The sequence below is a fragment of the Eretmochelys imbricata genome, chromosome 23, assembly GCF_965152235.1.
Source record: "Eretmochelys imbricata isolate rEreImb1 chromosome 23, rEreImb1.hap1, whole genome shotgun sequence".
In the NCBI taxonomy this organism is placed as follows: domain Eukaryota; kingdom Metazoa; phylum Chordata; order Testudines; family Cheloniidae; genus Eretmochelys; species Eretmochelys imbricata.
In genome coordinates, this window is record NC_135594.1 from 1,112,104 (window position 1) to 1,135,742 (window position 23,639).

A 23,639-nucleotide genomic window follows, 5' to 3' on the forward strand; every position below is an offset into this window, starting at 1 on the left:
GAGACAGGGAACCCGCAGAGACCCGCGCGGGTCCCCGAGCCTAGGTCCCAGCTGATGCCCTCAGCCCCAGGCACTGCCCCGGAAGAGCAGCTCCCTCTCCGCAGGGATTCCCCTGGCCTTGTCTGCAGCCAGCTCTGTTGGAGCCGGCCCTGCAACCACCCCGGAGCAGAGCTTCCTCCCAGTAACCGTCTGCCTGGCCTGCCCGGAGCGACACCTGGAGCGGGAGGCGAGGGCACGGGGCACTGACATAACTGCCCCCGACTGGCTCCAGCTAGGGCCTCCTCTTCCCTCCCGCTCCAGGGAAGCTGGGAGCCGGCTGACGGCTGGGGGATGCAGGACACAGAGACCCCTTATGCAGCCCCCCGGCCGTCAGTGGGACTTGCTCACAGGCTCAGAGTTGTGCAGCTTCTTTCAGGGGAGTCAGGAGACCTGGGTTCTGTGCTCAGCTCCGCCACTGCCCTGCTGGCTGACCTTGGGCAAGTCCTTTCCCTCTCTGGGCCTCAGTTTCCCCTCCCACTCCTGGCCTATTTAGACTGGAAGCCCTTTAGGACAACACAGGTCTCTCACTCTGTCTGGGCAGCGCCCAGCTCGACGGGGCCCTGATCTTGGCTGGGGTCTGGGCAGCGCCTGGCGTGATGGGGCCCTGATCTTGGCTGGGGTCTGGGTAGCGCCCGGCGCGACGGGGCCCTGATCTCGGTTGTAGCCTCTGGGTGCTCCCATAATACTCACCATAACTCACAAGTGCTTTCCTGAACTGGGTCCTCACTACAGGCCCTGACTCCCCAGTTTCTGGGCTGCCGGTTGCTCCTCTGACAGGGTTGAGCCCCCATTTTAGCCAGCGTTTATTCCCAATCCCCCCACAGAGCCTGGGGCTCCATTTCCTGCTGTCCTGGATACTCTGGGCTGGGAAGAAAGGGGGTGGTGGGGAGCGGTGGGAACAGGGCCCTTGGGGCAGGAGCCCACCCTGCTCAGATTTCGTGCACTAAGGGGCCGGTTTGATGATCCGTGTCCCAGCTCAACAACCGGCCGACAAATCATCCCACTCGAACCCAGCTAATGCAGCTTCTGGCCTTTCTCCGGTGCCGGGGTGCGCGTAATCGGACTTTAGAGCCCAGCTGGGAACCCGGGGAGCGACTCAGCCGTAACAGACGCCAAATAGTGACCAGCAATGAATTAGCCATTCGTATTTAGGAATAACTAGCAGTTTGATCAGTATTGTTTTCTATGTAATGCCATTAGCTAGCTAGTGGTATTTGTTAAGTATTAATTACTCATTGGTATTTGATAATTTGCTAATAAATGTATTGCTAATTACCAAATGCTAATGAATAGTGAGCAATATCTAGCATATACCAATTAATAATTATCAAATAGCAAAAATTATTAGCAGTTAATACATGGCAAAATCCAATAATTATCAAATACCATTTAATTATTAGCAATGAATACTTAGATACCAAATAGTTAGCAAAGATCAATAAATTAACAATATTTAGAAATAGCCAATTACCAAAATCAGTAATTAGCAATTCATTCTTAGCAGATACGAATAGTTTGCAAAGACAATACATGAGCAACTGATATGAAGTAATAACTAGCCAAAGAGATATCAATTAATAATTAGCAAATACTTAATACTGATTAATAGTAACGCTCAGTAAGTAACTTAGCTAACTGCAATCACTGCAAATTAATTCTTGGCCAATGGCAATTAATACGTAGCAAATAATTACCAAATATTAATAACCTTGCAGGATTTAGCAATCATTGGCCAGTCATCTCCATTAATAAGGAGCCATTGATACTTAACAAATGCCATCCATCGCTCACAGATATAACCAGCAGTTCGTCCTGGACAATAGCAATGCATCAGCCATGGGTGATTAGCCGTCGCCCTGCAATGCCCCGCGGCGACACACCCTGCCGAGCAGCCCCGCCCCGTTACCTGGTTGTACAGACACGCCTCGGCCTGCTGCACGTCCCTCAGGAACAGGTGGAAGACGTGGGCCTGGACCAGCGCCACCCGCCGGCTCTCCCACATCTGCAGCAGCTTGTTCCAGCCCACGTCCAGCTTCTGCAGCCAGTGCTGGAGCGAGAGGCAGGGGACGTCGGCCTCTTCCAGGGCCAGCAGGTCGCTGGCCTCCTGGATCGTGGTGTAGTCCTCCTCGTAGCGGTCAATCTCCTCCTTGAGGGCCACGTGCTGGCTCAGCAGCCGCTCCGCCCCCGCCAGGTTGCTGGGAAGTTCTTCCGAGGCCACGGCTGCCTGAGTCTTCACCAGCCAGGTCAGGAAGTTGTCCAGGTCCTGGATGAACTGCTGCAGCCGGCGGGCCACAGAGAGCGAGTCCTCGCAGCCCTGCAGGGTGCTCTTCAAGGCCTCCCACTCCTCGCTGATCTCCTCGAAGTGCAGCAGGACGGCCAGCGCATGGGCCGGGTGGGAGGTGGCCAAGGCTTCCCCCTCCTGCTGCAGCTCGAGGAGCTTGGGTTCCAGCACCACCAGGGCAGCCTCCATGGTGGAGAGCTTGCGCTGCAAGGCCAGGACGCCACCCAGGTCGCCGGTGCTGCACTGGCTGGCCTCCACGGCGCGCCGCTTCTCCCGGATCTGCGCCTTGATCTCGGTGCACTCCAGCAGGTAGTTCTGGATCCTCAGGACGGAGCTGAGATGGTCCTTCCTCTGCTCCACCAGCTCCACCACCCGGTTCCACCTGGGCTCGCCAGACACAGAGAAAAGCCCATCAGCGGCTTGGGCACGGCCATGTGGCACAGGCCCTTCCCCGCACGCCGGAGACGCTCGGCTCGCCTTCCAAACCACCCACCGGAGCCAAGGCCGGTTCCACCCCGGCGGCAGTGGAGAAAAGCTGGGAAAGGCTAAAAACACCAGGCAGCAAACGAACCCCAACAGGAATTCATCTGAAAACAATACATCCCCTGATACGCAAACCAATCTCCTGACCCACGGGCTTTGCGTGCTGGGGGCTGGCAGAGATGCAGCCAGCTGGGGAAGGAGGACGGCCCAGCCCGGTGGTGAGGGCTCTCGTCTGGGACCTCGGAGACCCCGGGGGCAATTCCCTGCTCGGCTCCAGGAGACCTGGGGCCCAGATGCTCAGAGTGTTTTGGCGCTTTGCTCCCACTGGGCCGAGGAGCTGGGCTGTCTTGCCGTGGTGTGGAGCTAATCCACCTCCCCGAGAGAGGAGCTGGGTCGCGGGAGAAGCCCTTCCAGCTACACGGTGCTGGCCAGCCTGGGGCTTCGGTTGGCATAACCGCCTGGCTCAAGGGGGTGGATTTCCTACACCCCCGAGTGAGCTCGTCACACCGATGTAAGCGTGTAGTGGCCTGTGTCGTGCTGTGCCTCAGTTTCCCAGATGTGCCAGGGTAATAGCACTGCTTGCCTCCCAGGAGTGCCCAGGCCAACGGGCAGGTTGCCGGGTACAGCCGAGGTGGGGCCGTAGACAGGAAGCTGGTAAATGTGCAGCGTCATTGTCAAATGCCAAGCCAGAGAGAACAGGACGGAGGCAGTTAACAAATGCGGATAAAAACAGGAAAAAATCGACTGCTTTGGTCATTTTCCAAGAACATTTTTCACTGAAACAGACAATTTTGGACAAAACAATGTTTTCTGGGGGGTTTTGGATTTTTTTTTTAAAGCCAATTTTCATGTAAAACCCGGTTTGGGAACGAGGAATGTTCGCCCAGCTCTGCTCCGTGGCTTGATCTCAGCGGGCTTCAGATCCGGACCGCGGTTTCCTGGCCAGGGGGTGCGGGAAAGGGGGTGTGGGGGGTGCGTGTGCGTTCCTTGCCAGGGCACGGCTCCGTCTCCCTCTAGTGGCTGTGTCCCGAGCGCGGCTTACGAGTCACCTCTGTGGTACCAGACCGGGGCCATTAGCCCAGACAAAGGGGCTGTGGCGTTGAGGCGCAGAGCTGGACCCCCGCACGGCAGCCAGGGGCTGCGGGCACCGTTACACGTGCCTCAGGCAAACGGCAGGAGACACAGCTCTCGTTTCCAGCGACCTCAACTCCTGCAGCCTCCGTGTTCAGCGCCCAGCACGAGGGGCCGGGGCCGACATGCCAGGGATGCTGGGTGCCACTCTCAGTGCTCAGCAATTTCTGCCAGTCAGCCCCCTCAGGAGACGCCTCCCGATGGAGCCCAAGCCACCGAGGAGCAATGGTCCCACGTTGCAGTGGGGGAGGTCTCGGTAGGAAACGCTATTTCACTAGGAGGGTGGTGAAGCACTGGAAGGGCCCCGTGATCACAGCTGTTCCGCCAGCATTTCCTCTCCTACCCCCGCCCTCGGGGACCCTAGAGCTGCCAGTGTGAACCCCTAAGCAGGCCCCACTTCAGGGGGCCCATGAAAAGCCGTTGGAGCGGTTCCCGATGCTGCTGGGACCCAGACACATGGCCCCGTTGAGTCCCATGGAAAATGAGCCGGCCGGAGCCAGCCGTGCGCCAGGGAGGAGGAGCGGGTGGGCGGGAGGGCGGCTGGAGGTGTTCAATACACCCGCAAAGCAGCACCATGTCCCCGGGCAGACGGACAGACCCCGTCTCAGCTGCCTGGCACTCCCAGGTCTAGCCCATGCTGCACACGGGCCCTTGGCACGCTCCTGGCTCCCACCCACCGACCCTGTGGTCTCTGGGCCAGGGAACTGGGCAGCGGGTTACCCAGCGAACAGAGCGGACAAGCCCCAAGCCCCCAGGCCAGGTGCCCGTCGATCTCCGGGCATGGGCAGGGCCATTAGCCGTGTGTTACAGACGCGGCCCGGACACACGCTGTAGAACTGATCCATGAAATTGTTTTTAATTGTTCACTTTATTAACATAAAACTTCATAAGTAAAGTTTTATGAATGGAACTACATCCATTCATAAAACCAGGTACCCCAAGAACTGGCTAATTGAGTTTCATTTTCAATCCAATTGCTGCTTAAATCACTGAAACTTGCACGGCCTCAACATGGGAACGTCTGCTCCCTGTTTGCCGTTCCTTACACGTGGCCATGGTGTAACCCAAACTCCACTGTACAACGCTCACTTCATTTTCGCTAAACCCTGCTGTAACCTGATGAGTGTAGTTTCGATGCGGGAATGAGGGATGGATGGATGATGGACTCAACCTCCAGCCCCAGCCGGTCCTGATAAAATAAAGTGTAAACACCAAGGGCTGAAGATGCAGACAACAGCCCTGACAAAGTAAGAAGAGTCCACCCTCAAAAGAAAAGAACAGAGGTACAATTGAAGAATCATCAAAGCCAGGTCCCAGGCTGAAAGTCAGGTCTGCAAGTGATGGGTGATCACTCACTCCGGACCCAGAGCAGCCTGACACAGCAAGACCTGTAGACTCTGGATTCAAGCTAAAGCCTACAAACAGGATGGGGGAGATGGAAGACTGTCACGGAGTGTGGGGGAGTCCAGGCCCTGCACCCCTCTTCCTGGGATTCACTGAGACTCTCAGCCAGCCAGTAAAACAGAAGGTTTATTGGACAACAGGGACACAGTCTCAAGCAGAGCTTGTGGGTACAACCAGGCCCCCTCAGTCAAGTCCTTCTGGGGGAGCAGGGAGCTTAGACCCCAGCCCTGGGGTTCCCTGCGTTCCTCCACCCAGCCCCAAACTGAAACTAAACCCCCCCAGCAGGCCCCCTCCTGCAGTCTCTGTCCACATTCCCGGGCAGAGATGTCACCTCCACCTCCCCCCCAGCTCAGGTGACAGGATCTCAGGTCTCCCATTGAAACTCCCCTGCCACATTCCCAGGTCAACCCTCCCCCTCCCTGCTGCCTCACAACTTTGGAGGGTAATACCATATGAACTGGAACCATAAACTCACTGAACATTAAATCCCACCAAATGAGGGTAGATCCATCCTCATCATCGTATCCGCTCATTATACTCCACACCTGAACATAGCCATTACATGGACAACATACCCCCATCGCTCAATGTCTGTCCTTGGACCCGTTAAACTTTCACCACCAATCGGGGAGATGGCAGATTATGTATTCCTTATGCCATCCGCTCCTAAACCGAATTTCGCACCCCTTGATAATCTGTACCTTATTCCCTGATAACCAGAAACTTCTATGCCTAAACTCTGTGCCGTTTTCTTTTTACTTCAACATTATCTTAATAAAATTATTAATTCTGCTGCCAACATGGAAGGGCATTGGTGCATGCCCAACAGAGACCCAGCCCTTCCTTGAGCCCGGCTTTCCTGGCCAGTTCGCCGCCACAAGCCACGAACCTACGCCACGAACTCGAGCTACATTCAGGACTGGTAACTATCTAGCAGCTGCAGAACAGTGTGTGTACATTGTATGTGTGTATTTACATTGTGTTATTATAATAAACGTGACATCTTGTCTTGTCCCCTGAAACGATCCTGTCCAGTTTTGTCTGTATAACAACGTGGAGACCCAGAGAGCCGGGAATTGAACCCAGCCCCGCCTCTGATCCTGAGGCCCCCCTTCCGAAGCCTCCCCCAAGGCCCGCAGAGTGCAGGCTGCCCCGGCCCCACGTACCTGCTGTTCAGGTGGTCCCGACAGGACTGCACCTCGGACGCGCTGGGGTGGCCGCCCTCCACCAGCTGCTGCACCGTCTCGTTCACGTCCAGGATGCGCCCCATCACGCTGCTCATCTCCTGGTCCAGGCTCTCAAACCTGCCCAAGGCGCACAGGGGCTCGTGGATAGAACAGAATCGTACGGGGCATTCAGAACCCCGGCGTCCTGGCTCCCCACCCTTTCCCCCTCCTCCCAGAGCTGGGAATGGAACCCAGGCGTCCTGGCTCCCAGCCCCCTGCTCTAGCCACTAGGCCCCACTCCTCTCCCAGAGTTGGGATAGAACCCAGGAGCCCTGGTTCCCAGCCCCAGCCCCAGCTCCCCCCCCCCGGCTCTAACCACTAGACCCCTCTTCCCCCCAAAACTAGAAACGGAACCCAGGCGTCCTGGCCCCCAGCCTTTCCTCCCAGAGCTGGGAATGGAACCCAGGCGTCCTGGCCCCCAACCTTTCCTCCCAGAGCTGGGAATGGAACCCAGGCGTCCTGGCCCCCAGCCCCCCGGCTCTAGGCCCCAGCAGGGAACAGACCCGCGAGCCAGACCTGTGCTTCACCACTTCCACGTCCTCCAGCTCCTGGGGCGCGTGCATGCCGGAGAGCCATTGCTCCTTCTCGTCCAGCCAGCCCTCGCAGGCGCGGACCTCGCCGAACATGCAGTGCACGGCCAGGGCGTCCTGCAGCCACTGGTGCCGCAGCACGGCCACCTCGGCCACCTCCCCGTAGAGCTGCTCCACCTCCACGATGCGGATCTGCGCGCCCAGCAGCTGGCGGTGCGGGGCGGCCAGGCGGGCCAGCTGGGCGCGCAGGGCCAGGACGGGCGCCCGGTGCCGCTCCAGCTCCTGGGCCGCGGCCGCCTGCTTGCGGAGCAGCGCCCGGCTGGAGCACTCGTCGTGCCCGAAGTCGTCGCTGGAGGCCAGGCGGTAGCTGTCCCGCAGCCAGGCCAGCAGGTCGTCCGTCTCCGCGCTGAACCGGTAGAAGCTCAAGGCCTCCTGCAGCTTCTGCTGGTGCGTCCCCGTCACCTCCTCCAGCCTCTTCCAGCCCTGCTGCACCTCCCGCAGCTTCTCCTCCAGCTGGGCCGTGCCGGGGCGCTGGGTGGCCAGCAGCTGCTCCCCCTTCTCCACGGCCTGGTGCAGCAGGGCCCGGCGCCCACCCAGCTCCCCCAGCATCAGCTTGTGCTGCCCGCTCAGCTGCAGGACGCTGCTCAGGTCCCTGCCGCACGGCTTGGAGGCCAGGATCTGCTCCTTCTCCCGCACCCAGGCCTCCGCCTCCTCCAGCTCCTGGAAGAAGGCCCACAGGTGGCGGGAGGCCTCCAGCTCCGTGCGCCGCTGGGCCGCCTGCTGGCGCAGCTCCTCCAGGCACGTCTGCACGTGGGTCACACGGTTACGGATGATCTGGGGGTCGCAGGGCTGGTAACCTGGGGCAGGGGAACAGGAGAGACGTTGGGCCCTGCTCTTAGCCGCTGATTGCTGCTGTGGAAGAGCTGCTCCACCAGGGTCCTGGCTCCCGGCCCCCTGCTCTAACCACTCAGTCTGATTGCCCTCCCAGAGCTGGGCTGGAACCCAGGAGTCCTGGCTCCCGGCCCCCTGCTCTAACCACTCAGTCTGACTGCCTTCCCAGAGCTGGGCTGGAACCCAGGAGTCCTGGCTCCCGGCCCCCTGCTCTAACCACTCAGTCTGACTGCCTTCCCAGAGCTGGGCTGGAACCCAGGAGTCCTGGCTCCCAGCCCCCCCTGCTCTAACCACTCAGTCTGACTGCCCTCCCAGAGCTGGGCTGGAACCCAGGAGTCCTGGCTCCCGGCCCCCTGCCCTAACCACTCAGTCTGACTGCCTTCCCAGAGCTGGGCTGGAACCCAGGAGTCCTGGCTCCCAGCCCCCTGCTCTAACCACTCAGTCTGACTGCCCTCCCAGAGCTGGGCTAGAACCCAGGAGTCCTGGCTCCCGGCCCCCCTGCTCTAACCACTCAGTCTGACTCCCCTCCCAGAGCTGCAATAGAACCCAGGAGTCCTGGCTCCCGGCCCCCTGCTCTAACCACTCAGTCTGACTGCCCTCCCAGAGTTGAGCTGGAACCCAGGAGTCCTGGCTCCCGGCCCCCTGCTCTAACCACTCAGTCTGACTGCCCTCCCAGAGCTGCAATAGAACCCAGGAGTCCTGGCTCCCAGCCCCCCCGCTCTAACCCACTAGACCTAACTCCCCTCCCCAGTACAGCCCTCGTCTGTTCTGAAAATTGTCTGCCTGCCCCCAGATCTTGTTCAGGAGCCGGGTGCCCATGGCTTTGCACAGGAATCTCTCCCACGGTGCCTTGGGCACTCAGTCCCCGGGCCTGGCCTGTTGGGTAGAGACCCAGAGAACCCAGGAGTCCTGGCTCCCAGGCCCCCCACCTCCATCTCAGCCCACCTGGGCCTGCACGTTCTCTGCAGAGGGCGTCTGCCGTCGGACGCGGGCTAGGAGATGTCCCAGCCGGCTACAGGAGCCATGCTCTGCTCCTGAGCGAGGTCCGGGCACCGGGCGCCGCTGGCGAGGGGACCAGTGGCTGGGATAAGCTGCCGTTCGGACCGGCGCAAAGCGCGGCCCGGCCCCGCCGCCAGGCGGCCCCGCCGCCAGGCGGCCCCACCGCAGGGGTCAGGGGACCCTGCCGCAGCCCGCGCTTACCCTCCAGCTCGCAGAACTTCAGGGCGGCCTGGTTGAGAGCCTGCACCCTCTCGCTCTGGGCCGCCACGTCGGCCTCCAGCAGGCCGTGCGTCTGCAGCAGGTCCTCCACCTCCAGCAGGTGCTTCCCCACCTCCCTCGACAGCAGCGGGGCCTGGCGGGACCAAGAGCGGGCGAAGCCGTCACCGCTGGGCAGGCGTCCAGTTGCGAGCGACCCCAGGCAGGGCGGCCTCTCTGTTACGTACAGCACCTGGCACCACGGGGCCCCGAGGCCCTATCGTAACGCCCACAGGAAGTTACTGGCCTGGCACGATTCTCTTCTTCCAGGGGCCTGATGGGGGGACTCTGGCCGGCCAGCAGCCAGGGGCAACTCGGGCTGGCCAGTGGCCCGGGGGTCAGGCCAGTGCTCGGGCTGGTGGCCAGGGGTCAGGCCGGCCAGTGGCCTGGGACTAGCAGCAGGTGGGTCGGGGCTCGGGGTGGCTGGCGTGGCTAGGGCAGGTCATCTGGCGGGGCCGGGGCTCAGGGCAGCTGGGGTGGGTGGGCCGGGGCTCCTCTGGCCACGGGGGGCTCGGGGCTCTGGTGGGCGGGGGCCGAAGCAGCAAGACAAGGGTTTGGGTTGCCAGGCATCCGGTCGAAAAGGGATCCTGGAGGCTCCGGTCAGCACCGCTGGTAATAGTCCGGTCAGCGGCTCCGGGGCTAAGGCAGGTTCCCCGCCTGCCCTGGCTCTGGCCGCCAGGTCCCTGCAGCCCCTAGGCCCATGGGCAGCCAGGGAGGCACCGCGTGCGGCCCCCGCCCCCAGTGCCGGCTCTGCAGCTCCCATACGCCGGCGGGCTGCAAGGACCTGGCAGCCACTTCCTGGGAGCTGCAGTAAGCGCTGCTGGGACCCCGAACTCCCTTCCACACCCCAGCCCGGAGTCCCCTCCTGCACCCAAATTCCCTCCCGGATCCCACTCCCTGCAACCCCCCTCACAACCAACCCCTGCCCCAGCCCTGAGCCCCATCCCGCACCCCAAACCCCTCATCCCTGGCCCCACCCCAGAGCCCGCACCCCCAGCCGGAGCCCTCACCCTCCCGCACCCCACAACCTGCCCCAGCCCAGTGAAAGTGAGCGAGGGTGGGGGACAGCGAGCAGTGGAGGGGGTGGGGGATGGAGCAAGTGGGGGCAGGGCCTCGGAGAAGGGGTGGGGCAGGGGTGTTCGGTTTTGTGCGATTAGAAAGATGGCAACCCTAGCAGGGGAGAGGCTTGGGTGGAAGGGGAGGAGCCGGGGAGCTAGCCCCCCTGAAGTGGGGGTTCAACTGCCACACCCAGAGGCTCCAACCGAGATTGGGGCCCCGGCGTGCCGGGCGCTGCACAAACACAGGCCGGGATCGGGGCCCCGTCGCGCCGGGCGCTGCCCAGACACAGGCCGGGATCGGGGCCCCGACGCGCCGGGCGCTGCCCAGACACAGGCCGGGATCGGGGCCCCGACGCGCCGGGCGCTGCCAGACACAGGCCGGGATCGGGGCCCTGTCACGCCGGGCGCTGCCAGACACAGGCTGGGATTGGGGCCCCGACGCGCCGGGCGCTGCCCAGACACAGGCCGGGATCGGGGCCCTGACGCGCCGGGCGCTGCCCAGACACAGGCCGGGATCGGGGCCCCGTCGCGCCGGGCACTGCCCAGACACAGGCCGGGATCGGGGCCCCGTCGCGCCGGGCGCTGCCCAGACACAGGCCGGGATCGGGGCCCCGTCGCGCCGGGCGCTGCCCAGACACAGGCCGGGATCGGGGCCCCGTCGCGCCGGGCACTGCCCAGACACAGGCCGGGATCGGGGCCCCGACGCGCCGGGCGCTGCCCAGACACAGGCCGGGATCGGGGCCCCGGCGCGCCGGGCACTGCCCAGACACAGGCCGGGATCGGGGCCTCGGCGCGCCGGGCGCTGCCCAGACACAGACTGGGATCGGGGCCCCGGCGCGCCAGGCGCTGCCCAGACACAGGCCAGGATCGGGGCCCTGTCACGCCGGGCGCTGCCCAGACACAGGCTGGGATCGGGGCCCCGTCACGCCGGGCGCTGCCCAGACACAGGGTGGGATCGGGGCCCCGACGCGCCGGGCGCTGCCAGACACAGGCCGGGATCAGGGCCCAGGCGCGCCGGGCGCTGCCCAGACACAGGCCGGGATCGGGGCCCCGGCAGAGCCTGCCCCACGAGCTCGCAGTCTGAGCAGACCGTGGGGGGAAATGGGAGCCCAGCAAGGGTGAGGGACGTGCCCAAGGTCCCAGTTCCCAGCCTGGTGCCCCAGCTGCCGGCCCCCGCTGCAGCTCTGCCCACAGCAGCCTCTCTCCGCCTCTGCGGACTTGGCCCCCCAGTTCACACAGGAGCCTTGGCTCCCCCGGGTCCTGGGCACTGGTTTAAACCGGGCCCAACCCCTCCAGGCCACGAGCAGGCTCCCCGCTTCCCCCCACTCCCTGCCCACCTGCATCTCCTCCATCCAGCCGATCATGGAAACCATGTCCTGGAAGATGGTCTGCAGAGCCAGGCTCTGCTCCAGGCGGGCCCGCCGGGCACCCACCAGCTCGGTCAGCAGCCCCCACTGGCGCAGGATGCTGCCCTTCTGGGCGCTGATGCGCCGCACGTCGTAGTAACCCTCGGCCTCCAGCGCCATCGCCAGCTCCGCCACCACCTGGATGCGCTCCTCATAGGACGAGACGTCCGCCTCAATGGCCTCGTGCTTCTTCATGGCCGCCTCCGCCGCCGGCAGGTCGTAGCCAAAGTTGTCCTGGGGGCGGCGGGGGCGTGAGAGAGAACACAAGAGCGGCCAGACCAGCTCAGAGCAAAGGTCCCTCTCGCCCCGTATCCTGTCCTCCGGCAGTGGCCAGTGCCAGGGGCCCCCGAGGGAACGAACAGAACAGGGCAGGGAATCACCGAGTGATCCATCCCGTCGCCCATTCCCAGCTCCTGGCAAACAGAGCCCAGGGAGACCATCCCGCCAATGCTGGCTAATAGCCACTGACGGACCTGTCCTCCATGAACTCATCTAGTTCTTTTTTGAACCCTGTTACGGTCTTGGCCTTCACAACATCCCCTGGCGAGGAGTTCCCCAGGTTGACTGTGCGTTGTGGGAAGAAATACTTCCTTTGGTTTGTTTTAAACCTCCTGCCTGTTCATTGCATTGGGTGACCCCTAGCTCTTGTGTTATGAGAAGTAAATAACACACCCTTATCTACTTTCCCCACACCGGTCATGATTTTACAGACCTCTGTCGTATCCCCCCAAGTCGTCTCTTTTCTAAGCTGAAAAGTCCCCGTCTTATTCATCTCTCCTCATGTGGCAGCCGTTCCAGCCCCCGATCATTGTTGTTGCCCTTTTCTGAACCTTTTCCAATTCCAATCTACCTTTTCTGAGATGGGGCGACCACACCTGCAGGCAGGATTCCAGCTGTGGGCGTCCCATGGATGGATATAGAGCAGGGGGTCTCAAACTTGAATCACCAGGAGGGCCACATGAGGACTCGTACGCTGGTCCGAGGGCCCCCGCCCCCCACTCCACCGCCGCCCCTGCCTGCGGGGTGCAGCAGGGGTCTCAGGGCAGGGAGTTGGGGTGTGGGGTGCAGGAGGGGTTCGGGTTCCGGCCTGGCACCGCTTACCTTGAGTGGCTCGGGGAAGGCAGGGGCGCGTGCCGGGGCCAGGGTAGGCTCCCTGCCCCAGCCCCGGCCCCACAGGTACCCACAGGCAAGAGCAGCTCCCGGAGTGCTCAGCTCCCCCTCCCCCGGGGCTGCAGGGGCAGCGCGGAGCCCTCAGCACCAAGAGGTTGGCAAATCCGCGGGCCGGATCCAGAGCCCTGAGGGGCCGCGTGTTTGAGACCCCTGATGTAGAGGCAACGTGATATTTTCTGCCTTATTATCTGCCCCTCTCTTAATGGTTCCCAGCGGTCTGTTCGCTTCTTTGGCTGCCGCTGCCCGTGGAGTGGATATTTCCAGAGAACCGTCCGCAGTGACTCCAAGATCTCTCAGGAGTGGTAACAGCTAATTCGGACCCCGTCATTGCCCATGTGTAGCTGGGATCATGTTTCCCCTTGTGCACCACTTTGCATTTGTCAACGCCGCGTTTCATCGGCCCTTTTGTGGCCCAGGCCCCCAGTTTTGAGAGTCCCTTTGTAGCTCTTCACAGCCTGCCTGGGACTTCACTATCTTGAGTAGTTTTGTATCATCTGCAAATTTGGCACCTCACGGTTTACCCCTTTTTCCAGATCGTTTATGAACATGTTGAAAGGACTGGTCCTAGTGCGGACCCCTGGGGGACCCTGCTATTTACCTCTCTCCATGCTGAAAACCGACCATTTATTCCTACCCTTTGTTTCCTGTCTTTCAACCAGTCACCGATCCAGGAGAGGACCTTCCCGCTTCTCCCGTGAGGGGCCAGCCGGGGCACGAGGGAGGGACCGGGCCGCTGGGGCTGTATGTCCGTGAGAGCGGGACTAACCACTAGCCCCCACTCCTTTCCCAGAGCCAGGGAGAGAACCCAGGAGTCCTGGCTCCTAGACCCCTGCTCTAATCACTAGGCCCCACACAGGTGCGGCACTGCCCGTGGGGCAGTAAGGTCAGGGCTGCTTTGCGTCCTGTTTGTCTCCGGTGCCACTGGGTTCGCCTGTGGGCCCCGGGGGCTGGGTGGGCCCTGGCGGGGCTACGGGAAGCCGGGGCGGGGACTGCGCGGGACGCTGGGGAGGAGCCGCGTGGGACCTCACCTGTGCCACCAGCCGCTGGTTCTCGCTGAGCCAGGCCTCCCGCATGCCGGCCTTGTGGTCGAAGCGCTGGGCCAGCAGCTCCAGCTTCTCCTGCCGGATGAGCTCGTTGCGCAGCGACACCTCCCGCTCGTGCTCCACCTTCTCCAGCTGGGCCCAGGCCTGGGGGCAGCGCGGGGCTCAGAGGGGTCGGGGCCGGGGGCCAGCGCTCCCTCGGGGGGCCCGGGCTGTCCCTGGAGCCCAGGAAGCCCTCGGCCCCCAGCCCAGGTTCTCAGCGCTCTGGGGGCCTGGACTGGCCCAGGGGCGGCTTATGGGTACCATCCTGCCCAGAGCTTGTGAGGGGCCCCGATCCCACGGGACAGGCCCCGAGTCCAGTGGATGCAGACAGGGCCTGGTGCAGGGCACCAGTGCGGGAGAGACCACAGGGGGATGGGTCTGTGTGAACCCCCTGACCCCTCTGAATGGCCCCATTCCCCCATAGATCCCCACAGCGCCCCCACACTCCCTCAGCTCCCCCGCACGGCTCCAACCCCACCAGCTCCGTCCCCCGTGGCCCCCCCAGCTTCCCCTCCCCCCGCGGCTGCACCTTGTTGATGTCCGAGATGCCGCAGCCCTCGCCGGGCACGTAGAGTTTGCGGCTGAGGCCACGCAGTTTGCTCTGGATGCTGAAGAGCAGGACCTCCAGGTTCCCCTTCTCCTGGAACCTGCCGAGGGAGCCAGGCCAAGCATTACGCCCCCCCCCTCGGCTGCCCCCCTCCAGCCATTGCCTCCCCCCGTCTCCCCCCAGTCTCAGAGCCCCCCCGCCCAGGGCTTCTCCCACGGATCAAACAACTCCCGAGTGGTTCGGGCTCTTCCCGGGGCCCGATCTGCCCTGGGGGATTCCTGGGGGGGGTCAGGGGCACCTCGTGCCTGGACGCCCTGGGAAACTCTCAGCCCAAGGATGCCTGCAGCCAGCTGGGTATAGAGACCCCACTTCCAAACCCGCGTCTACACTGCGGCTCCAGCCAGGCTAGCTGCACCGGTTAGAATCTGGGTGAGGAACCACCCGGCATTCTGCCCCCGCCTGCCTGGCGCCCCCGCCCGGCCCCCACCCCATTGCCCCATGCGTCGCGGGCAGCCGCTCACTTGACCGGCTTCTCCAGGGTGCAGAAGGTGGTGAAGGTCTGGAGCTGGTGCTGCACCCCGGCCAGGGAGTTGGCGAACTTCTGGTTGCTGATGATGGCGACGGTGCGCTCGATCCATGCCAGCAGCTCGGCCGCCAGCCGCTCGTACCGCTCCATGAGCGCCTCGAGCTCCACCGCCTGGTCCAGCACCTGTGGGGCGAGGTCATCGCAGGAGCAAACGGGCCCTGCGCCAGGCACCGGGGCGCCCCGGCTCCTGCCCGCTGCTCCCCGTCTGCTGGAGACGCCGTCGGCTCCCAACCCTTCAGGATGCGCCCTGGTGCAGCCAGGCCAGGCAGGGCGGGTCTGTCACCCTGCAGCAATCCCAGCGCGGAGGCGGCTCTCCCGGCCTAACGGGCTTTAGACCAGCACATGGAAAGGACTAGCCACGTTTATACTGGTCCAACCGCATCCCGCGGCACCGCTTCAATCGCACCAGCAGAGCCCAAGGGCTGATCTAGTCCAGTCTAGATGGGTTCTCCCATCGCCGGGGCAGCCCGGCCCTGGCACCCCCTCTGCATGCGGGTGGTAACCCCGGGGGGTTCTGGGTGTGTGCAGCGCCTGGCACAGGGGGGCCCTGGGCTATGGCTGGGGTCCAACGGCAACACGAATTATAACAAAGCAAATGCATTTCACGGCAGAGACCCTGGCCGAGATCGGGGCCCCGTCGTGCCAGGCGCTGCACAGACTCAGAGTGCCCCAACAAGCTCACGGACTAGACAGGCCAGGGCGAGGTATTTCCCAGTGCGGACAGTTCCGTTTCCATCCCCCTGGTTCCCATGTGCTTGGCCGAAGCTCCCTGTGAAAACCCACCAGGCCCCTCCACCCTCCTTGGAATCTCTCCGTCCTTCGCCCCCTGCTGCGGTGCCTATGAAACAGGACCACGCGCCATGAAACACGGGCCCAGAGAGGGGACAGTGACTTGGCCGATGTGCAACACAGCAACGCTGCCTGAGTCTGCAGAGAGCCAGTTGCTGGGAGTCCCCTCTCGGATCTGATCCCCCCAATCTGCCCCGAGCGTGAGTGACGCAGCGATGCTGCCTGGGTCTGCCGAGAGCCTGTCCCCGTCGCTGGGGGGGGGGGCTGCCCTGAACAGACCCAGTCCTCCCGGGCACAGCCTGTTGGCCATGCTGCCGCTCTGGGAGTGGCCCGCTGGGCGGAGGTATCTGCTGGCCGTCCGAGACTAGGGGTACCCCGCTGGCTTCCCCTAGCCCCACACTGCTCCCCTGGCAGTTCAGACAGCCCGGGTACGGTGTGGTGCCCTCCCCCCAGCTTCTCTCCGTAGCCTGGCGGTCCTTCGCCGTGGCAGCCCTGTGCAGGGGCAGCTCCGCCCCGGGGCTGATGAAGATGCTGCCAAGGAACGGCTCAGATGGGCGTAAAAGAGCAGCTGGCAGGGCCCAGCTGGCAGCAGTGATCTCGTCAGCAAGGCGGCGGGGGCCGGGGGGGGAAGCAGCTGGCGCCTTCCCTGGGTGCCGCCCCGAGAGCGCCCCCTGCTGCCCACCAAGAACCAACGGCAAAGGCTGCTGCCTCAGGAGCTGTGCCCGCCTGGCTCCACCCCGGCCTCGCTGGGCCAGACAACACCCTGCCTGCCAGCCCCTTCCGGGGTCAGCTCGGACCCCCCGGAATACCCTCGCCAGGTCATAAATTAAACCACCAGCAGGGGGCTCCAGACACAATTCAACCCAGCCCCACCATGCCACGTGCCGGGGAGGGGGCTCTCTGACTCGGCAGCACTTCACACTCGCCTTGCACTAGTGGGATTGGCCGCACGAGGGGAGCTGGGCCCATTACGGGCACTGGCAGCTCCCAGGTAGGCTCAGGGTCAAGCCCAAGTAACTCAGCGAAAGGGAGCGCGGGGGCAGATGGAGGAACAGGAAATGTAAACCCCACGTCTACAGGCTCCAGGGGTCACGGACTACATCAGAGCTCAGCTGCCAGAAGTCGGTCCAATAAAAAAATACAACCTCACCCACCTTGTGTCTAAAGAACCAGCAGGTTTCCAGCTCACACTCAGGAAGAAAAGCTCAAAACGTGACCCGAGTGTGAGCAACGCAGCGACGCTGCCAGAGTCTGCTGAGAGCCTGAGCCCATCGCTCTGAGGACTGCAAACTGCCCCCTACATCTCAGCCCCACTGCTCCGGGACACAGTGGGGCCCCGATCTTGGGTCTGCGCAGCACCCGGCACAAGAGCGGGTCCCATTCTCAGCTGGGCTCTTTACAGTCCACCATGATACGACGCTGCAGTGCGCCAGGAGCCGCACACAGCCATACCCCCGTTCCAAACTGAGGGCGTTATTGCAGATTAGGGACTGGCCCTTGTTTAACATCCCATGAGGAATCGCGGTCGCCCTGCAAACGGGTCAGCGCCCTCTGCGGTCCCCCAGCAGGACCCAGAGGTAACCGTCGAGACCAGAGCCCACCGGCAGCGTCCCCCAGGCACCCACCTTCCCAATCCTCTTCCCCTCCACTGCGAGGGCCTTCATTTTGGAGAAGTAGTGGTAGAAAGAGACCACGTAGGTGATGATGGACTTCTCGTCCGGGTTCTCCATGTTCACATCTGCCGGGTGGGAGAACCGAACCGCTCAGCAGAGACGTCAGATCTGCCGGCCGAGCGCCCGAGATCAGCGCGAGTGGCTTAGCTGGTGCCTGTTCCTGCAGCTGTGAGCACCTCGCCACCTGGACTGATTTTACCCCCCCGCCCCCGGGGCGGCCAGGCCAGGCTAGTCTCCCTGGGTCATAGGCGGGGAACCGAGGCTCCCGGAGGCCACGTTATTATTATTAGGTGTACTACGGGCGTGCCCAGATGCCCCAGCCATGCAGCCAGCCCCCACCGCGCTAGGCGCTGTACAAACACAGCCCCTTCCCCAGAGAGCCCCCAGTCCGGGTGTAAGACAAGTGACAACAGGCCGACGGGGAGCACAGGGCACGACACAGCGATACCAGCGAGCGTGGTGAGCGGGGCTCTCAGCCAACCAGCACCGGCTGCTGTGGGGCTCACCGGGTGACCAGACCCAGGGCGGAGGGGAAGGGGCTTGGCCACGGTCACTCAGCCGGTCAGGGGTCTCCGACCCCCAGCTGCTGTTCCACCCCAGAGGTGGCTGCACCGCGTGGTGTGACCCTGCTCCGTCCGAGACAGGGAGTTACCTTCCGGGTCCAGCAGCTTGGTCAGGCCCAGCTGCTGCTCGGCCACGTTGAAGGCCTGCTGCAGGTTGTAAGTAGCGTTGGATTTGGTGAGTTTGCTGAAGTCGACGATCTCCGGCCTGGGAATTCAACACAACACCTGATGGACCTTCGGTGGGACGTGTGGGGCAACGGGATGGGCCCCTGGCGTAGAGCCATTTATCCTGACTCCCACCCCCCCTCTAACCACCAGACCCCACTCCCCTCCCAGAGCCAGGGAGAGAACCCAGGAGTCCTGGCTCCCAGCCCCCTCTCCCCGCTTTAACCAACAGATCCCACTCCCCTCCCAGAGCCAGGGAGAGAACCCAGGAGTCCAGGCTCCCAGCCCCCCTGCTCTAACCACCCGACCCCACTCCCCTCCCACAGCTGGCGATAGAACCCAGGAGTCCTGGCTCCCAGCCCCCCTGCTCTAACCACCCACCCCCACTCCCCTCCCAGAGTTGGGGATAGAACCCAGGAGTCCTGGCTCCCAGCCCCTCTGTTCTAACCACTAGACCCCACTCCCCTCCCCGAGCCGGGAACTCTCCATTCTGTTGCCCTGATGTATTCCAGAAAATCAGACCCCAGCTGGGAAGCTGCCAGGGAATCAGAAACAACCCAAAAGACTTTGGAATCCGGACCCCAGGGAGGGGGGGAGCACCCAGCCCCCCACCGCCTGCCAGGAGGCAGCCGCCCGCACACCTGTGCCGGTGGATCAGGGCGTTGAAGGCCAGCCCGTCCCTCCAGCTGGTGGTGAAGTTCTGGATATTCACTTCCGGGTACCTGGAGGAGGGTCCGAAAGGAGGGGTAGGGAAAGAGTTAGTACAACCGTGCGCAGAATGACCACCCGCCCGCCCGGCCCACCACGGCTCTGCTCGGGGCATCAGACTCGCAGCAACCTCGGGACAGCCTGGGCCGATCAGAGCCACCCTCCATCTAGCCCAGATGCCAGGGGGGATACAGCCCGGGATCCCAGCACCCACTGCACTGGGGGATACGGCCCGGGATCCCAGCACCAGCTGCACCGGGGGATACGGCCCGGGATCCCAGAACCCACTGCACCAGCCGGATACGGCCCGGGATCCCAGAACCCACTGCACCAGCCGGATACGGCCCGGGATCCCAGCACCCGCTGCACTGGGGGATACGGCCCGGGATCCCAGCACCCACTGCATCGGGGGGATACGGCCCGGGATCCCAGCACCCGCTGCACTGGGGGGATATGGCCTGGGATTCCCGGCACCAGCTATTCCAGACCCAGAACCAGCCGCCAAACCCAAAAACTGACCATCCGCCCAACACGCACCTTGGTCCAAGCGACCCAGCTGTGCGCCCAGAGAACACCCAGTCCCTTCGCCCGCCCGGTCCCTACGCCTGCCTGGAGAATGCCTGGTCCCTACGCCTGCCCGGAGAATGCCCAGTTCCTGAGCCTGCCCGGTCCCTATGCCTGCCCAGAGAACGCCCAGTCCCTACACACAGTCAGTCCCTATGCCTGCTTGGAGAATGCCCAGTCCCTACGCACGCCCAGTCCCTACACCTGCCCGGAGAATGCTGTGATGAAGCAGGACTGTTCTTAATGTTTCCTCTGAATAGTGTGGGGGTGCCTCGGTTTCCCCTAGGCAGTTCTTAAGTATCTAGGGGGTGGGATAAGGGTGTATGATCCTTGCAGAGCCCTAGAGGGCAGGTGTGGGCAGGGGTCTGGACACAGAGAATGGCCGACACCCTGTTTCCTGGCCACTGATGGCCTGGGCCCTTCCCCCCTGCAAGGTGAGAGCTAAAGGGTTGGAGAACAAAGGAATCAGGTGCCCTCCTGGCCCGGGAAAGGGACAAAGCCCAGAGAAGGAGGGGCTGGAGAGAGTCAGTTTGGGGCTGGCTGGGGACGAGGAGTGAAGTGCAGACGTGGCTGTCTGGCTCCCTGCCCCCCAAAATGGACCCAGCTGAGGGGTCCTGTTCTCTGCACCTACAAGCTCTGTGTTAGACCATGTTCCTGTCGTCTAATAAACCTTCTGTTTTACTGGCTGGCTGAGAGTCCCGTCTGACTGCGGAGTTGGGGGGCAGGACCCTCTGGCTTCCCCAGGAACCCCGCCTGGGCGGACTCGCTGTGGGAAGCACACGGAGGGGCAGAAGAGGCTGAATGCTCCGGGGTCAGACCCAGGAAGGTGGAAGCCGGGTGAGCTGTGTGTCCTGCAGACAGGCTGCTCCCAGAGAGGAGACTCCCCCAGAGCCCTGCCTGGCTTCGTAGGGAGCAGTTCCAGAGCATCGCCCAGGGACCCCGTGACAAATGCCCGGTTCCTGAGCCCGCCCAGTCCCTACACCCGCCCGGAGAACGCCTGGTCCCTATGCCCACTGATCTAGGGACCACCAGGCAGAGCCCGCCCTGCCAGAGAGCACAGCAAGGTCCGGCTCAGGCCTGGCTCCCTGGGCCACGCCAGGAGGGAAGTGAGGAGTCACGGCCCTGGGCGTGTCCCGTGCCCCAGGAGGGACGCCCCGTGCGAAGGCCAGCTGGGAGCTATGGGGGCACCCGGGCAGCTCCAGGGCCCCTCACCCTGCCGTCTTCATCTGGCACCAGAGCAGCAGCGCGTCCTTGGCCGAGCGGGTCTCCCTGTTGTCTTCCGTCTCGATTTTAATCACCTGGATCTGGGCGAAGGGGGAGGATGATTGACACACGCGCCATGGAAATACTCAGCCCTCCCCCGCCGGACACCTGGGTTCCACTGGCCACTCCCCTCCCCCTGCTCCACAAGTCCTGCTGGGGAATCCCCTTAAGACACAGCTGCACCACCTCTGCCCCCATGCCCGGCCCGGGGGGGACCCCTGTGTGGGGTCAGCAGGTGTGTCTGGCCCTTTGCCACCCGCCTGGCTGGGCGGGGGCAGTGCCCTGCGATCTATAGGGGGATCACTTCGCCGTTGGGATGCAGCCACCTCTGGGGTGGACAGCAGGGGCTGAGTAACAGTGCACAGCGGAGCGGGGCATGCAGGGAGGCAGGGAGAGGCAGAGCGCAGTGGCCTGCCCTGGGGCTGGTCTGTCCCCAGGGATCTGTCACTGCCCCATGGCACCAGGCGCCAGCCCCGCCGGCAGGGCAGAGCGCCCCACATCTCGCTCCCTGTGGCACAGCGCCCCCTGGAGCCACCCCCGGCCCCTCCCACCTGGAAGCGCAGGATGATGGTCCAGACGAGCCCCAGCGTCAGGCGGTGGTTCCCGTCCACGATGTCGTGCGAGCCGACGTTCTCCAGGTGCACGCGCTGCTCCTTCAGGAACTGCAGGGCCTTGTCCACGTTCTCCAGCGAGTGGATCCGCATGCGTCCACGTGTCGGCTTGGGCTGGGGGGCCACAGGGAGGGGCCTGAGCACCGCGCCTCTGGCTCCCCGTGCCACGCAGGCTCCCCCGGGCTAACGCCCCGTCCTCGCCCTGGGCCAGGCAAACCGCCCTGAGACACCAGGAGGGGCCCCGCCCCAGCCAGGCCCTGGCCCCACCCGGGGAGCCACCCGTGCTGGGCACAGCCGGAGCTGGGCACTGGGATAGCACGGTGAGGGTGCAGGACCGCCCCAGGCAGAAGGGAGGGACAGGGAGGAGCCCTGACAGACAAGGGGCTACGTATGGGGACGGACGGACGGACAGACAGGAGTACTGGGTACACAGCCATGCCCATCCCAGATCCCCTTTACAGAAGCACCCCCCAACCCCACCATCTGCGGCTGACTCCCGGGGGCGATTTCTCTGTCCGTGCCAGCTAGGGACACCGTGCCAGGGTCCTGCCAGCCCCGGCTCTGCCCTGCACCGGCTGCAGCGGGCAGAGTGAGCGCCCCGCCGTCGCACCCGAGGGCAGACTCTGGCAGGGCAGCCCCCGGGGTCCCCTGCCTCGCTGCTCTTTGCTGCTGGGGGCCTTTGCCCGGGGCAGAGCCAGTCCCCAGCCCCTGCAGCACCGGGCCGGCCGCGGCGTTCTCACCAGCTGCTCCCCAGACAGCACCTCCAGCAGCTTGGTCAGCATGTAGCCGTCGCGGAGGTCGGCGTAGAGGTCGCTGATGCGGCAGGACACCCGGGCCAGGTGCGAGTTCACCCACTTGGTGAAGGTTTTCTTCTGCACGGCCTCGCGCTCATCTGCCAGGGGCAAACGCAGCACGGTCACTGCCCTGCCCACACCCAGCCTGTGGAGATGGCTAACCACGTGTGCAGGGCCCCCCACTGCACCCCCGCTCTAATCAACAGTCCACTGCCCTGCCAGAGCCGGGGACAGAACCCAGGAGTCCTGGCTCCCAGCCCCCACTCTAACCACTAGACCCCACTCCCTTCCCAGAGCCGGGGACAGAACCCAGGAGTCCTGGCTCCCAGCCCCCCACTCTAACCACTAGACCCCACTCCCTTCCCAGAGCCGGGGACAGAACCCAGGAGTCCTGGCTCCCAGCCCCCCGCTCTAACCACTAGACCCCACTCCCCTCCCAGAGCCAGGGAGAGAACCCGAGTCCTGGCTCCCAGCCCCCTGCGGACGTACCGGCGAGTGCTTTGATGCGGGAACACTCAAACAGCTTGGCGGTGACCGTGGTGTCATCCCAGACCTGGTTGTCCGTGTTCTCCCAGCGGGTGTTGCTGTTCTGCGACTGGATCTCCATGTTATCCAGCTCAGCTGCTCCGTTGGCCATCGGGGAGCGTTAACGTCTACCAGAAACGACAGCAAGTGACAGGCTCTGGGCCGGGGTTTGCGGAGACCCTGCTCCAGCCGGCAGCCCCAGGAACCGCGAGCTGGATCAGGGCCTGGCAGCCGGCCTGGCTGCTGTTTTCTAAGCAGCGTGAACAGTGTCAAGCACCTTCCAGCAATCGGAGCACGATAGTTACTGATGCATGTTCAGTGTTCCTGCACGGCGCCCCCTCTGCACAAAACCCTCCCCCGCCTGCCCAGGAACGGGTCTCCCACAGTCACCCGATCGCTCTTCGTGCAACTGACAACGCACCAAGTGTGTGCACGAGGGATCGGCACCGGGGAAAGCTGCACGCACGATTCACTGCCCACGTGCGTGCGGGGAGGCCGTCCCCTGGGCACGCCAGTGACAGAACCGGCATCTGCTGCACCCCAGCTCCACGCACCTGGCTTCTGCCCACGTACCTGCCGTCCCGCGTGTCTAAACATCGCACACAGGCGACCGCAGCAGGCCAAGCTGCGCCCACAATCGCCCGTTGGACAGCGCTGCTGCTCAGGGTGTGTGCGTTCACACGCACGGAGCCGCGGGGGGGGCAGGCTCTGTGCTGCACACGCACGGCCCACCATGCACAGGCCCCCTGCTCGCCTGCCAAGGCTTTGCACACGTGCGAGTCACCCAGACGACGCTGCCCACGCTCAGAGGTGAATTCCCTGGGGCAGGGACTGTCTGTCCTCTGGGCCTGGCCAGCCCCCGGCACAAGGGATTCCTGAGCCCAACCGGGGCTTTG

The 23,639-nt window shown here is 63.7% G+C and overlaps 1 protein-coding gene across 1 annotated transcript in view; it reads right to left on the reverse strand.

Moving 5' to 3' along the window:
- Nucleotides 1-23,356, reverse strand: part of SPTBN4 (spectrin beta, non-erythrocytic 4) — a 55,706-nt gene extending 32,350 nt beyond the window's left edge. Inside the window, exons 1-16 of the mRNA XM_077840082.1 lie at nt 23,317-23,356; nt 22,708-22,871; nt 22,165-22,316; nt 21,365-21,538; nt 20,763-20,854; nt 18,920-19,000; nt 18,203-18,318; nt 17,503-17,615; nt 15,024-15,211; nt 14,485-14,602; nt 13,902-14,060; nt 11,635-11,937; nt 9,186-9,336; nt 7,081-7,951; nt 6,505-6,642; nt 1,946-2,702 (exon numbers count right to left, since the gene is read on the reverse strand). Of these exons, the coding sequence (XP_077696208.1) occupies nt 1,946-2,702; nt 6,505-6,642; nt 7,081-7,951; nt 9,186-9,336; nt 11,635-11,937; nt 13,902-14,060; nt 14,485-14,602; nt 15,024-15,211; nt 17,503-17,615; nt 18,203-18,318; nt 18,920-19,000; nt 20,763-20,854; nt 21,365-21,538; nt 22,165-22,316; nt 22,708-22,855 (3,561 nt within the window). The 5' untranslated portion in view covers nt 22,856-22,871; nt 23,317-23,356. The remainder of the gene's footprint in view (nt 1-1,945; nt 2,703-6,504; nt 6,643-7,080; nt 7,952-9,185; nt 9,337-11,634; nt 11,938-13,901; nt 14,061-14,484; nt 14,603-15,023; nt 15,212-17,502; nt 17,616-18,202; nt 18,319-18,919; nt 19,001-20,762; nt 20,855-21,364; nt 21,539-22,164; nt 22,317-22,707; nt 22,872-23,316) is intronic.
- Nucleotides 23,357-23,639: the final 283 nt, after the last annotated feature.